Here is a 16,685-nt window from a genome sequence, read left to right as displayed (position 1 = left end):
AGGTAGTCAGAGATCGGTCTGCCTGGGCCTCTGCTCCTGGCCGCTGTCCAACACACATTGCAACCGACTCCTAGGGCGCCTCCTGTGGGTAGCGGCCCTACAGGAGGATGGGCCCATGTCCCTTTTTCAGGCTGTGCCTGGCCGGGCCCCGTGGAAGGTCTGGCCACCAGAAGCTCGACCTTAGGCACCTTACCTGGGCCTGGCTCCAGGGCAGGGCCCTGGTAACCCTGTCGTGGGCAGGGTGAACTGTTCCCTCGATGTTCTACTCATAAGAGTCTTTTGAATGGCTCTTTTTCTGGTCCCTCACCCAGGACCAGTTTGTTATGGGTAACCCTACGAGGGGGCAACCCCACCCAACAATATAGCCCCTGGAATCTCTGGCACACACAAACCCCTCCAGGACAATAAGGTAGCGATTCACGGAGAGGGGTAGCGATTCCATAATGATTGAATACAAAATAAGTAATAGCCCTGAAGATACTGACACTGTAGATGTGAAAGATCAGGAATAGTACCACTTTGAGATAAATGTACATGTCCTGAATAACTAGTGTTTTTCAGCTGCTGTACACTCTTCGATATATTGTGTTAATTTTTTTTATTATTATAAACTGAGTAACTGATAGATTGAACAAAACTTTTACCTCCTCAGGGTGCAGCAGTGTTGAGGATGCTTTCAGACGTTCTCTCAGAGCCAGTCTTCATCCAGGGACTGAGTGTATGTTTTTGTATATTTCTTTTAGTTAGTTAATGAGATACATCACCTTATCCAATATTGTTCAGCCACAGATAATTAAGAATTTTGGATTGTTTTCCTTTTTTCTGCAGACTTACCTCAATTACTTTGGATACAGTAATATAGTAGTGAATGACTTGTGGCATCATCTGCAGATGGTAAAATGATGATTTCTTTTTTTTATTTACAAAGGTTGTATGTGACTTTGGCATTTTGTTACAGTTACAAAACATGATTGTTTGGTATATTCTCTAAAAAAGGGATAGTTACATTACCATAATTTTTTTTTAACATTTTATGGCATTTTGAAATTTCTCACACTACCAGACTGTGCAGCCAGACACAAAATCATCTGCATGTATTGCCATATGATCCTACAAAGGACTGAGGTTCTATTAAAACACACAGTACAAAAAATTTCACAAATTTTAAATTTCACAATAGCTGACAAATGTTATTACTGCAAACTTCTTATATTTTATTTTCATTTTGTCTTAAAGTTATTATCATTATGCCTCTGGTGTTTTTTTTTTAACTAAATTCTTTTTGGTACTTTTTTTTTAATCTACAGGCTGTGAAAGAATATAATGGTTCACTTCCTCATTCAGTTGATCGAATTATGAGTCCCTGGGTGCTTCAGATGGGATTCCCTGTGGTTACTATAAATACAGCCATAGGGAAAGTATCCCAGAAGCACTTCCTGCTGGATGCAGATTCTAACGTCACAGTCAAATCACCTTACAAGTATGCAGAACTACAGCTTTTGAAATGCAAATATGCTTTGACTCATTGTGGCAGTATTGAGAAATATGTCATTTTTTTATATGTCCTTCCCACAGCGTTTAGATTTAGTCTAAAGTCAACTTAGATTTAGTTACGTTTTGTTTTCATAGCACAAGTTCACAGCAATAGTTATTTCAAAAAGCTTTGTATAGTAATAAAAAATACCTGGCAATCTGAAAATCTCAAATAGCCCTTTGCAATAGCAGGAAGAAAGAACTCCCTTTTAACAGGAAGAGATCTCTGGTAGAATCAGGCTCATGGAGGAACTATAAACACATCAGGAAAGTGTTTGCTTGTTTAGGGTTGTTCACCACATCCGAATCAAATTCCTGATGAAGGCTCTTAGGATCCTGTTGCATCCTTCTCTGAAAGAACAATTTTTAGAGGGTATAGCAGACGTGGCAGTTGGTTGACTTGAAACTACAACGTAAATCTCCACATTTCTCAAAATAGTATTTCAGCTTTTTTTTTCTCGAAATGGCCTTTTGGGTTTAAACTTTAAATTGTGACAGCTCAAAATGGACAATAATAATGAAAGAAAATCTGAAATAACTGGCACAGGTAATGATACAGGTAGAAATCTAGACAGCAACGTTTGGTCTGTTTAACGATTCGATTCTTTATCGATTCTCTTATCGATTCTTGTTTTTAAAAAAGGAGAACACACAGGTCGATTAGCTTAGAACTTTGTTTTATATCGTCTCTTTGAACAAGATAGAAATTTAGCAGTAACATGGCCTTACAAACCCAACTGTGAGATCTTAAGAGATCCAGCCTATGGCTCTTCCATGGGGTGTCACGGGGTCCCCAGAAAAAAACATTGTAAATGTAAAATAATAAAATAAATATTCTTCTGTAGCAATAACAAAGTATAACATAAATTATTCTGTAGCAATTACACAAGAATATCCAGTAATGTCCCTGCCTACAATTAAACACATTCACTTACCGAAAATCGGGGGCATCTGCTGTAGCAAATGGGTGCAAACCTTTGACCACAAACTTAGTCCCTGCTCGGTGACATTCGTCTATCCTGGACTAAAAGGAGACGCTACCGGTAGACTGCAGCGAGAACTGCCAGCATCTGAGCCAGCCAGACTCTGTCTGTCTCTCTCATCATGGTCACCTAAATGCACAGTAATGGCAGGTTTTGTAATAAGGCAGATAGTGCTGACATAATATGCACTGTTAGTTGATTATTTACCTGCCGTATTAACGGGAGAGGACGTGCAAACGTTACCGCTGCTGCTGGGTTCGTCCAGAGCAGAATTAAAAACACGACATTCATTTAAGGTTATCGCGTGTTTTATGAGCAAATGCTTTTGCATATTCATAGTGTTTCCTCCCTTAAATGAAAGATCTACTTTGCAAGTATTGCAAGTTGCCCTGTTGTCATCTGTTCTCGTAAAGTACAACCAAACTTTTGAGCGGTTGTGCCGCTTAGGCGCCATGATTCCTGCCAGGTAAATGACGCTCAACAACATGGTGCCGTCATTCGAGGCGACTGGAATCGATAAGGGAATCGTTGCAAAAATGACAAACAATTCCAATTAATTGAAACAGTGGGAACCGGTTTTCAACAAGAACTGGTTTTCGATTCCCATCCCTACTTATAGTATTTATAGAAAGTTAGACCCTTTCTAACTCTCTATTTTGTTCAAACACTTGACACATGTAATCACATAACATTATTGGATCACCTTATTTAAGGTCCATTTAAACAGTGAATTGCTAAACCGAATTAAATAGAAATATTAAATTCACTAGTATTTGTCAGAGCTGCACCTGTTAGTAACTTGTTTGGTATATGAATGACGCTAAATGTGTTGCCTTCCCCAGCTATGAGTGGCTGATTCCTATTCGATGGATAAGGGGTGGTACGGTCCAGAAAGATATCTGGTGGCTCATGGAAAAGGAAGGTAAAGCTGGTACACAGTTTTAATGTGGTTTTACAAGTACAATACAAATGTAATTAAACTTTTTGAAAATTTAAGCATGTGGGTTTTTTTTTCTTTTCCTCCATCAGTGATAAACTTAGAAATGAAGAGTGATGGTTTTTGGGTACTGGCCAACATTAATGTAACTGGATATTACCGGGTAAACTATGACTTGGGAAACTGGGAACGCCTTTTCACCCAGCTTAATACAAATCACAAGGTACACAGACACTCTCTGACATGATTCACATTTTCTCATTTAATGGATGCAGGACATCAATTTCGTTATTTTCTGTTATCAGTATTTATGCATATGCATAATGAGATATGCATATGTACATATAAAAAATTCCCCTCTCATCCCTGTGGGCAGTCTTTATCCTTCAAACTCAGGTCCTCAACCAGATCTTGGATGTTGTTCCTGGGATTTGGTGAAGCCACACCTAGCTTGGTGGGAGTTTCTGAACCTAGTGCTCCGATTACCACTGGAACCACTGTTACTTTCACCCTCCACATCTTCTCGAGCTCTTCTCTGTGTCTCAGCAGGGAACGCCTATGTATTTATGAAATGGACCCAAATGCAGACACAGGAGAGATGAACTGAGGTTTAAAGAAAAAGTGAGCCTTTATTGTGGCGGATGGCAAAACTAAACAATTTTCTTGGGGATAAATAAAGTATTATCAATCAACCAGTCAATCAACCAATCAAAACAGTTTCGATGGATAAGAACATGAAACTGAAAAGGAACATGCGACTATGGAGCTATGAAACGAACCAACCATGAACATGAACCTGAACAGTAGAGAAAACTCTGTGACTTGACCTGATTCAACATGAACGCAAACAGACGACCCAACAAAGACTGCATGGATCACACAGATCAGGGAAAGTGGAAACACATAGGGAAACAGCTGACACAAATGAACGTCATGACACCACAGGGAAGAGAAACACTAAGCACGTTGAACATAGAAACAGACTTTCAAAATAAACCAGGAAACATGGAGAGACCGAGACGTTACAACACCGGCTTGACAACATGAAACACACAGACAAGAAATACAAGTCATACTGACACAGAGGAAAAGAACAGACTCACACAAGGGAACATAGATGAAAACCTAAACTGGAATAACACTTAACCTAATCCTAACTGATAATACCAACACAAGACTTTTATTTTCACATATTTTCAATATAATATAAGAAATAAAAATTACAAAATGAACTCAAAATGCTGAGTCACAGACCCATCCCCTGAGACTCTGAGCCCCTGGTACTTCTCCAGCTTCTCATGTTCCTTCTTCCGGATGTTGCTATCATTCGGTATTGCTAAGACTGTCACTACGGCTGTCTTCTTCTGCTTGTCCACCACTACTATGTCCGGTTGGTACATACCAAGCAGGAGCCCATCCTTCCATGATGGTTCCTCCTTGTTCTTGGGTTTCTGCTGCCTGAGGTATTTTTACCAATTACCTAGTAGTTAGTGGTAAGGCGAAATGACAGCCCCAATTTGACAACTGTAAGAATTTATATGATGGCAAGGACCAATCAGCTAAGTAAAGACAAATGACAGCCCATAATTCTTTTAAGAACTGAAGGTCAGTCAGTCTGGAAAATTGCTAAAACTTTGATTGTGTCCCCGAGTGCAGTTGCAAAAACCATCAAGCGCTACAACAAAACTGGCTCATAACAGGACCACAACAGGAAAGGAAGGCCAAGAGTCACCTCTGTTGATAAATTCATCCAAGTCATCAACCCTTTAAAAACTGCAAGTTAACAACACCTCAGATTAGAGCCCAAATAAATGCCGCACAGAGTTCCAGTAGCAGACACATCTCTACATCAACTGTTCAGAGGAGGCCGCATGAATCAGGCCTTTATGGTCAAATAGCTGCTAAGAAACCACTACTAAGGAAAAGCAACAAGCAGAAGAGATTTCTTTGGGCCAAGAAACACAAGGAATGGACATTAGACCAGTGGAAATCTGTGCATTGGTCTGATGAGTCCAAATGTGAGATCTTTGGTTCCACTCGCCGTGTCTTTGTGTGATGCAGAAAAGGTGAACGAGTGGTCTCTGCATGTGTGGTTCCCACCATGAAGCATGAAGGTGGTGTGATGGTCTGGGGGTGCTTTGCTGGTGACACTGTTGGGGATTTCTTGAAAATTGAAGGCACACTGAACCAGCATGCCTACCACAGCATCCTGTGGCAACATGCCATCCCATCCTGTTTGTGTTTAGTTGGACGATCATTTATTTTTCAACAGGACAATGACCCCAAACACACCTCCAGACTGTGTGAACGCTATTTGACCAAGGAGAGAGATGGAGTGCTGCACCAGATGGCCTCCACAGTCACCTTACCTTAACCCAATCGAGATGGTTTGGGATGAGATGGACCCCAGAGTGAAGGCGAAAGGGCCAACAAGTGCTCAGAATCTCTGGGAACCCCATCAAGACTGTTGAAAAAAACATTTTAGGTGACTACATCATGAAGCTCATCGAGAGAATGCCAAGAGTGTGCAAAGAAGTAATCAAAGTAAAGGGGAATTATTTAGGAGAAACTAAAATATAAAACATGTTTTGAGTTATTTCACACTTTTTGTTTACTATACAAGTCCATATGTGTTAATTCATAGTTTTGATGTCTTCAGCGAGAATCTATATCATTCCAGGTTATACCAGTGATAAACAGAGCACAACTTGTGGATGATGCATTCAGTCTGGCCAGGTAGGTCCATTAAGTTGCAGTTTTTCACTAATTTCCAGTTCTAATAATTCTGGTGTCTTTTATATATACCCACTGATAAAAAAGTAACTATATAACTTTTCCTATTTGAGACAATGAAGTACTGACTCAAGTGCAAGCTTTAGGTTTTTATGCAGATCTTTTCTTTTGATGCCACCTTTTGCTTTTCAGTAACTACATTTTCCCCCCAGACTTAGTTAATTGCTGTTTTTCAATTTAAAGTTTTGGAAGCTTACATTTCTATTATTTATAATCAGGAAATACAGATGATTAGTAATGACGAAGTAAGGGCAGCTACGAAAAGTGGAAAGGAAGCTGGTGCCATGGTCCTGGATCTTTGAGCCAGTTTTTTTGTTGTGGACTCCTGGGCCTTTCTTTTGGATTTCAGAGATGATTTAAGTTCATGCTCAGTATTTTTCATTCCGAGTTTAGTATTTCCTTGTGCTTCTGAGTTTCTTATGTATATTTTCTCAGGATGTCTTGTTTGATTATGTTAGTTCCTTTAATGTCCTAGAGTCTGTGTTCTGTCCTCAATGTAAAACCTTACAATTCCAAAGGAACTGCAAGTAAGCCTGCAGTCTGAGAGCAAAGTGTTCTATAGTGGCAGCATGGGACACTAAGGACTTTAAGATGAAATGGGGCCTGCTCATTCAAGACCTTTTATGTGAGGAGAAGGATTTTAAATTTGATTTTTGGATTTATAAAGGAGCCAATGAAGAAAATCCAGTATGGGTGAAATATGCTCTCCCTTTCTAGACTATGTAAGTACTCCTGCTGCAGCATTTTGGATCAACTGAAGGCTTTTTGTTGAGTTCTTAGGACAGCCTGATAAAAATGAATTACAATAGCCAAGCCTAGAAGTAATCAATGCATGAACTAGTTTTTCAGCATCACTTTAAAAAAACAGGATGTTCCTAATTTTAGAAATTTTGCACAAATAGAAGAAAGCAGTCCTACATATTTGTTTAATATGTGCATTGACGGACATAGCCTGGTAGAAAACACCAACTCCAGGACTTGTCACAGTCTTACTTGAGCAGAGGAAAAGCAAACTCTTTGCGTTTTGCGGGGCGGCATCATGGTGGGGGCGGCATCAAAAAAAAAAAAAAAAAGCTCGTTCTCATGCTGCCCGACGTCATGCCAGCACATATTGTGAATGACATAGATACCGATCGGTTTTCTATCTCCCATTTGCTGGGAGTAAGGACGCCCTCCGTTTGCGAGGTGCGCCTGCTGCTTGCGGCACAGGGAGGAGAGGGCGGGGCGGCGGGGGATTCTCTGGCTGGCTGGAGCAGCATCTAATAACCAACTCGCAAAGTAACACAAAATAAAAAGAAACCAACAAACACGAAAACACCAGACATTATGATACAGACTTATAATTTGCACCGATGTTTTTTCAAAATTCTATACGCGAAAAGTGAGCGCGAGAGCCCTCGGTGCGCCTGCTGCTGAAGTCAAAGTAAACTTTATTGTCATCTCCGCTACATACAGTCCAGTATATAGAGAGACGAGACGACGAGGCTCCAGTTACAGCAGTGCAAGTAAATGAGCAATATGTATAAGAAGAGTAAGAAAATAAATATACACTTTAGGACCAGGGGTAAAGGGATCAATAACAATTTAAAATTTACAGTTTGATGATTTAAAGTCTCACACACAACCCGTCGAAAGGGGAGGGGGGCCGGCTCCTTCCAAATAGAGCACATTTCATTTATAATGTTGTAAATCCAAGACCATTATGTATTCATGATTTGAATCCTGGGTTGTGTGAAATCCCAGAAATACACCCTAGACAAAGTGAATCTGTGAACTAAGGTGTAGGTCTATTAGGTTATGTTGTGGTGATCCTCGGGTTGGGGGATTTGTGTTCATACTGGAGTGCAAAATTAAAACCAATGGAAGATGGACAAGAAAAGTTCAAAGCCATCAGGTCCTCAGTTTATAAAAAAGACAAAAGAAGAGGAGGAGAAATGAGCAAAAGATGCAGGTAAGCAGATGTGTCATTGGATAATGGCAGGTCATCCTGAAACAATCAGAATCAGAATACTTTATTAATCCTTAAGGAAATTATGTGGGTTACAGTTGCTCCAAAAAGAAATGGTAAAAATAGTAACAGTAACAGTTACTGCCATAAACATACAGCAATGTGCATAAACATACTTATTTTAATGCAGATATTGTCACAATTAATTATCAGCATATTAGACATGCAACCCTCCTATCTGCAGACAGATGTCAAGCCAGCTGCACAACAACAACAGATTCTGAGCTAACATTACTCCGACTAATTTGAGGTTCAAGTGTTCTAAAAATCACACTCTCCCTTTAATACACAGTTTTATTACCTTCTCACATTGTATGAGAGTTTATTTGCTAAGTGTCATAGGCAGAATCTGGGCTCATCACTGAACATAATATTCCTCCACATGTTCATGATGCACCAGTGCACATGTTGTCAACATCAGTTCAAATGGGCCTGATGGTGAAGGGCACCCATGGCAGGCTTCCTGGCAGTACTGTAAGGCCAGAGTTCGGCTGTGTCCAGTCTGTTCTGGGTAGAGAGCCACCGGCTTCATCATCCTGCAAACTTTGACTGCAAATCTGTTGAAGACTAACTGCGGTCCCTGGCCTTCTTGCGGTGTCATCTTCTTGGGGTGCCCTGTGTCTAAAATTCCCTGTTATATGGAATTTTGTGTTCAATTTGGAGATGATACTAGGGCTCATTATAAATACGCTGGAAGCTGGGTTTGGAGAACACCACCTTAAAGTTGCTTTATGGCATGGGGCCATATCCAGATCAGTGAAATAGGGTAAGCTTAGAGCAGACATCAACTGACAAGAATCAGAATCGCATTTATTGGCAAAGTATCTGCACAAACACATACAAGGAATTTGGTTCCGGTCGATGGTGTCTTTCAAGCACAACAATGTAAAAGCACACAATATGTGAGCAACACAATGAACAATATACATAAACCACAATATAAAAACATCTAAATCCTTATATACAAAAACTACAGGATTACAAAAATGAATACCACAGAATGTACATAAGGTGCAGTTGCAGTATGGCAGTGTGAAGCAATGTGACAGTTCAACTATTTAGGAGGGAAATAGCAAGGGGAAAGAAACTGTTCCTGTGTCGGGTGGTCCTGGTCTGCAGGCCTCTATACCGTCTGCCAGAAGGCAGCAGGTCAAAAACTCTGTGTCCAGGGTGTGAGGGATCTGTAAAGACCACTGTAGAAGGGTCCATGCTCACTGGTCCTGTTAATCAGATACCTGATTGGCACCTGATCGTCAGCACCTGGGGTACCAGAAATTCAAAACAAAGAGTCAGTAGCAGAATAAGTTATTTGGCAATGTCAAAAAAGAGATGGCAAGTTTTCATGGGCGCAATCCACATACTCAATTCCACTGCTCAAACCACAAATGTATTTTTCTCACAAATGTGGTGAAAAGAGGTTTTCCAGTGTTACAAGATTTATTGAATAAAGAAATTTGTTTGTGGTCAATTCTTTGCTGTAATATTGTTTCTTAGCAATAAGTTATTTATTCCCATGTATTCTTTCTGCAGGGCTCAGCTGCTCTCCACCTCTCTAGCCCTCAGGACAACCTCTTACTTGTCAAAGGAAACAGAGTACATGCCCTGGCAATCTGCTCTCAATAATCTGGACTATTATTACCTCATGTTAGACCGTACGGACGTCTATCAGCCCATGCAGGTGAATACTTTCCAAAGTTTAGCTTTTTAAGAAATGTTCCTTTACTCTCTATGACTGTTTACCCAACTGTGACTTTAGACCCATTTGGAGGAAAACATTTTCTGCAGATAAACTCTCCTTAACTCTTGATTTTTAGGACTACATAAGAAAGCAGGTGACTCCACTATTCCTATACTTCAAGAACATGACCTTAGACTGGAGCAGTGTTCCTGTACAACACACCGATCAGTAAGTATACTCACCAGGATACATAGTCCACCTATAAACGCAAACAAAATATAAAGATGAGTAGATGAGTATAGGTTACAAGACATCAGAGAAACAGCAGCTTATATAGATATAGAAAAATAAATAAATAAAGACTTGAACCACAATCCAAATGGGTTATTATAGTCTAAAAATCACTTTCCCATCTTATTCCTACAAAATAATCAGCAATCCACAAATGACATATATTGACATATATTCCACCTTGTAATCAGTGTGTCAAAACAAAAAAGAGATCTGATTTAGCAGTTGGCTTGAGTGCTGGATAGTAGTTTAATTTATTTTTTGTACTTAAGTTTTGCTAACCACAATTTCCATTAGTTTTAGATTTCTCCTAGACTGCATTGTAGTGTTAGTCTAGTTCTTACTCTAGTATAGTAATGTATCACAGATCAATCTTGGTCCTTGTTCCAAGAACAAAGTACTTTTATTTATAAATGCATGGCCGCATGAATAAATTAAAAAAATTCTAAACATGTACTGAGAAAGTGGGTACGGAAAGTATTCAGACCCCCTTAAATTTTTCACTCTTTGTTATAATGCAGCCATTTGCTAAAAGTTAATTTTTTTCCTCATTAATGTACATACAGCACCCCATATTGACAGAAAAACATAGAATTGAAATATTATATGGTCCTAAGTATTTTAGAATTTTGAAGTTACCTGGATGAGCCTGCTTTGTAGTGCAAACCTCAGCTGAGGTAAACAGCAGACTGACAGCCTACATTCACTACAGATGAACGGCACCCAGAAATAGTTGTCCTTCAGTGGCCACTGTAGGTGAACTGTGGAATGAGAGTGGTAAGAAAACAGAACTCAGTTGACTGCAATCTACAGTCCACTGACATCTAGCAGTTGTATTTTATACACTTTAATGTAGAACTTTCCAGTTCTGTTATGACTCGTCTGCCTCAGTTTAAGCATCACTCTTGTGGCAAAACTCTTAGCGCTCTGGTCCTTTTGTAAAACAAATATATATATTATATGGTATAGAAATCAGTTAGACAGTAAAAAATGCTTGTATGAATGTGTGTGAATAGGTGATTGAGACATGTTGTATAAAGTGCTTTGAGTGCTCAAGTAGAGTGAAAAAGTGCTATATAAGAACAATTTCATGAATTTTTTTTTTTTTTTTTTTTATCTAGCCTTTCTTTATATTAGCAAAAAGCTAGTAATTTGCTAAGATTTCAGTGCTTTTTCAAAGTCTTCATTCCTTATTTAGTGCTGTTCAAAGAAAATTCCATGGTGGATACAAATTTTGGTGACCATACAGGCAATGTACAATGAATGAAACACGTGAAACTACTTATGAGATAAATAATCTATATGAAAATCAAAAGAATTGACACTTTTGACAGTGGTTATGCTAAGTTTTGTGTAGATTGGCTTACCCATTAAGGAGGTGATGGGCTATATACACTACTTTACACCAGTCCAATGTGTCTCTGATGCTCAGTGATGGGAATAACCCATCACTGAGCATCAGCATTTTACTAAGCAGTTTAAGCAACTGCGCGCTCCCACAGGTGGCAATCACTTTCTGCCCGACGATCACTTTTTGGCACAACACCTGGAGCTAAGGAGCAAAACAATCGCATGAGTGCTGCTGTTTGACTGAGGAAGAATAAAGTAGTCGTGGTAAGCCAATCACACGACCACTTCAAGACAAAGCAACAAGGTGATATATACCAGTTTATAAATTGTGTTGATAGGCAACGTAAAACCAGAGTCATGATAAACAATATATACGCAGCGTTTTTTTCCTCAATAGTTTCGCCACGTTTACTGTCTAAGGACAGCGCAGCAAGCACTCTCTGCTTATGTGTCACGGCGGGGTGCGCCGATGTGTGCGGAAACAGGACCCAAAAGCAGATGATGATGAGGAATAGTAATGATTAACAGAAAAGTGAACCTTTATTGCGATGACGGCAGGAAATGAACCAAGAGACCAAAGCAAACAGGCAAAACACTAAGAAACAAAACACTGAACTGACAAAACACTAAGAAACAAAACACTAAAGGTACTAAGACCAAAAACTATAACTATGACCGAGGTGGAAAAATAAACAGGCTATGACTATGACTCTGGTGAGAATAAACAGACGAACTGACAATGGCATGAAGAAAACAAAAGGCTTAAATACAGACATGAGGTGATCAGGGGAAGTGGCGACACATGAGGAAACAGCTGACTGACATGAATCTAATGACAGGACCAGGAGGAGTGAAACTAAATACAATGACCAAAGAACACATGACACTGTCAGAATAAAACAGGAAACACTAAAACTAGACATGACAATACAAACTTAACATACCAAATACGTGATGAATAATGCAAGAACTCAAACAGAAAACCCAGGAACAATAACTGCCTAAACTAAAGGCAAATAGGAAATACCACAAAACTAACAACATCTCAAAAAATAAGAACAATACAAAGAAAACTCAAAGTGCTGGGTCGGAGACCCAGCCTGTGACATTATGAGCAACAAATCAAAAACAAAAACAAAAAAACTGCCCTTTCATTTTGGTGGGAAAATGCACCATGTCAACCAATCAAAAAATGATATGGCAACATGACATTTGGTTGTTTAGGAAGAGGGGGAAGTTTTAGGAGTGACGGCGAGAGAGACAGAGAGAGAGAGAGAGAGGAAAGAAAGACAGCAGTAAAAGAGAGAGAGTGAGTTTTGAGATGTGAGAGATTTGTGACGTTTAGCGTGTTTGGAGTGTGTAGTTAATGTGTTGTCTTGTGTTGTGTGTCAGAACAATGAGGTGACTGCTGTCTCCAGGTAAAAAATAGGAGTGATACACCTGCTGCTGTCAGACCTGCAGGTATCAGGCTGTGATGTTCTCCTTTATAGTGGACAGAATTTTTTTTTTTTTGGAGTGGCACAAATAATTTGTGGCATCTTATTGAATGCAGAACAGCTGATTGTTCTGTAAATAGTTTGAAATAGTTATTAAAAAAAAGGGGTAAAAGGTAAATGGCTGCAAATAACTTTGTTGTTTGCAAAACTTTGTGGTTGTTACAGTAAAAATGTAACTTTCTACTTGGATTTTATGTTTTTTGTCTGACTTTAGATCAATTGTGTTAATACAGTATGTCAAAATGAAAACTTAACTGTAAATTCAAACACGTGAAGTTGTGCTTTAAAGGATGATACCAAACAAGGCAAAGTAAATAGTTTTTAAAGGTAAAATGTAGAGGAAACATCAAAAGTAGTTAAAAATGGCCAATTATACCCTGGACCCCAGAGGCTTAAAGATTTTTTTTTAAGTAACGCAATAGTTACTTTTCAAGTAATTAATTACTTTTAGAATCTTGTAACTCAGTTACTAACTCAGTTACTTTTTTGAAGAAGTAACAAGTAACTATAATTAATTACTTTTTCAAAGTAACTTGACCAACACTGCTGATGTTTCAGATATAACGATGCCTGTCTCTTCTTGCAGATATAACCAGGAGAATGCCATTCGTATGGCGTGCAGAAGTGGGGTACCAGAATGCAACAGCTTGACAACCACATGGTTCAAAAAATGGATGGAGGAACCTCAACAAAATATGTGGGTCAACTTTATAAACTACTTTTCAATCACTGCGCTTTAATGAGATAGTTTTTTTTTTTTTACATTGTAGAAATTCTGGGCAACAAGGAAATTCATATATGGCATATTCCATAGAGCAGGGGTCTCGAACTCCAGTCCTCGAGGGCCGGTGTCTTGAAACTTGTTGCAAAACATGTGAAAAAGAGCAGTAGGTCATTAGCAAGACTCTAGAGAACTTGACTGCATGCTGAAGTGGCAACCCCTAACCCTACTCAAGTCAATTTAAGTAAATGTAAACATTTGTTTGGGAAAATGTTGTTCTAAAGTTACTTTTATTGCACCATGTTCATTCACTCACAAGCTGCTGTAACATGAATCAAATGGCTGAATTGCCAGCTCAGCATACAGTCAAGTTCTACAGAGTCTTGCTAATGACCTACCAATTGTATTCACTTGTGTTGCAGCACGGACACATGGAAAAGTTTCAGGACAGGCCCCCTTGAGGACTGGAGTTCGAGACCCCTGCCATAGAGGTTATCAAGGCAAAAAGCACACATGTCCAGGACCTTTTCAAAAACACAATATTTATATGAGCCATCTTAAACATTTATTTTTAATCTAAATGAAAAGAATTAGCCTGTTAACTTGGTAATGCTAGCTTTGTTTCCATGTGCACTGTTTCCACACAATGCACACATTCTTAGTATTAAGAGAAACTTTAAACGGTGCAGTAATGCCTGCAGCTGTTGGAAGGCAGCCCCAAGCTCTTTAACAGCCTGACTCACAGTAGAACTAACCAACTGCTGTCTTATTTACATTAAGGTGTAGTGTAACTGCCAGCATAGTATTTCCAATATTATTAATAAAAATAGAAAATAAAACAAAGCTTAAAATTGAATTTTGAACCTGAACTACCCAATTCCCATTACTCAAACCAATATCACCGAGTCTAAGAGCAGGTCATATTCAACTGAATCAAATGCCTTGGACATATCAACAAACAGCTGCACAGTACCGCTTCTTGTCCAAGGCAAAAATGAACTAAATGATATAAAGATCTTAATTAAATGTCCTATCCGCAATAGTGCCATTATACTTACCCATACACCTATATTTCTAGCTGATGAAACCTATTACAGCCTGCAACAGTAAAGAACCTTGGATGTATTCACTTTAACAGCAAGCAATTCAGAGTGCTGTTGTGAATGGTGTGGGGGTAGGGATAGGCTTGGGACCCTCCCCTAGCTCCGCTGCGGAGGGTCTGTGCTGATGGACGTGGGTTACTGACCTGAACTGCTGCTGAACTGGGCCCTGGTCCGGATGGGCCTGGGTCCCCTTTCCCTGGCGGGTTGCGGAGTATGGGGGTGCCTACTGGGGTGGCTGCCGGTGGAGCTCACTGCAACCCCTCCTGGCTTCTGCTCCGCGGCTGCTGAGTGACCCCTCATCTGGGGATTTGTAAATATTGTAGCTATCAATTACAATCACACAATTGGGCATTAACTTTTTAAACCGCATCTCTGATAGAACCATGATATTATTATCAGTTGTGATAATGTAGATATTTATCATGTCAGTTTTAGGGACAAGACTTCTAACATTAAAATGTAAAAGCCAAAGACCTAATCTATTTTTAAAATCTGCTGGTCTGAGAATGTTTTTTATTGGACCAGGGTTTGGTTGCATGTTCCCAGATAACAGAAGAGCAGCATAACAGACTTGAATCTATTAGTTTTATAATCAGCATCTCTGGCAGCTGAGTACAAAAGCTCTTTTTGCACTTTGAGGATGTCATTCAGAGCTTTCAGAGATTGTAAATATAGCAGAATCCTCTTGTGACTTGTGATTGTGTGATGTCAGTCTTTTTCTTTTGCATAGAATGAATTTCTCAATGAAGAATAAATGAATCACTGACAAATATTCAAAAACATAAAAAAGGAGACGGTAAATGCCCTCTTGCAATTGAGTTCAAATCATCCAAAGAGGCAAATATTAATGAACCAACAGATGCGAGTGGCCAGCTTTTCCTGAAAAGTCAGTGACTCTGCTACTTGTGGACAAAATTCAAGGAAGTAGGTTCAACAAACTCTGAGTTTAAAAATAAACCAAGTTACAGTGGGGCAAAAAAGTATTTAGTCAGCCACCGATTGTGCAAGTTCCCCCACCTAAAATGATGACAGAGGTCAGTAATTTGCACCAGAGGTACACTTCAACTGTGAGAGACAGAATGTGAAAAAAAAATCCATGAATCCACATGGTAGGATTTGTAAAGAATTTATTCGTAAATCAGGGTGGAAAATAAGTATTTGGTCACCTCAAACAAGGAAAATCTCTGGCTCTCACAGACCTGTAACGTCTTCTGTAAGAAGCTTTTCTGTCCCCCACTCGTTACCTGTATGAATGGCACCTGTTTGAACTCATCATCTGTATAAAAGACACCTGTCCACAGCCTCAAACAGTCAGACTCCAAACTCCGCCATGGCCAAGACCAAAGAGCTTTCGAAGGACACCAGGAAAAGTATTGTAGACCTGCACCAGACTGGGAAGAGTGAATCTACAATAGGCGAGCAGCTTGGTGTGAAAAAATCAACTGTGGGAGCAATCATCAGAAAATGGAAGACATACAAGACCACTGATAATCTCCCTCGATCTGGGGCTCCACGCAAGATCTCATCCCGTGGGGTCAAAATGATCATGAGAACGGTGAGCAAAGATCCCAGAACCACACGGGGGGACCTGGTGAATGACCTGCAGAGAGCTGGGACCAAAGTAACAAAGGTCACCATCAGTAACACACTACAACGGCAGGGAATCAAATCCCGCAGTGCCAGACGTGTTCCGCTGCTGAAGCCAGTGCATGTCCAGGCCCGTCTGAAGTTTGCCAGAGAGCACATGGATGATACAGCAGAGGATTGGGAGAATGTCATGTGGTCAGATGAA

At 39.7% G+C, this 16,685-nt stretch overlaps 1 protein-coding gene and 1 long non-coding RNA gene across 2 annotated transcripts in view; one reads left to right on the top strand and one right to left on the bottom strand.

Moving 5' to 3' along the window:
* LOC101464801 (aminopeptidase N) overlaps positions 1-16,685 on the top strand; it is a 41,797-nt gene that overhangs the window by 21,548 nt on the left and 3,564 nt on the right. Inside the window, exons 11-19 of the mRNA XM_004556213.3 lie at positions 653-718; positions 829-894; positions 1,308-1,480; positions 3,359-3,438; positions 3,546-3,676; positions 6,134-6,189; positions 9,785-9,932; positions 10,069-10,160; positions 13,656-13,766. Of these exons, the coding sequence (XP_004556270.3) occupies positions 653-718; positions 829-894; positions 1,308-1,480; positions 3,359-3,438; positions 3,546-3,676; positions 6,134-6,189; positions 9,785-9,932; positions 10,069-10,160; positions 13,656-13,766 (923 nt within the window). The remainder of the gene's footprint in view (positions 1-652; positions 719-828; positions 895-1,307; positions 1,481-3,358; positions 3,439-3,545; positions 3,677-6,133; positions 6,190-9,784; positions 9,933-10,068; positions 10,161-13,655; positions 13,767-16,685) is intronic.
* LOC143419443 (uncharacterized) lies at positions 9,134-11,670 on the bottom strand. The gene is made up of 4 exons (XR_013099420.1): positions 11,591-11,670; positions 10,863-10,984; positions 10,175-10,191; positions 9,134-9,514 (listed from the first exon to the last, which is right to left on the bottom strand). It is a non-coding gene; the product is annotated as an uncharacterized LOC143419443 (long non-coding RNA).

Source organism: Maylandia zebra, linkage group LG7, assembly GCF_041146795.1.
Source record: "Maylandia zebra isolate NMK-2024a linkage group LG7, Mzebra_GT3a, whole genome shotgun sequence".
Classification (NCBI taxonomy): Eukaryota; Metazoa; Chordata; class Actinopteri; order Cichliformes; family Cichlidae; genus Maylandia; species Maylandia zebra.
This window is presented reverse-complemented; position numbering and strand designations above follow the sequence as displayed.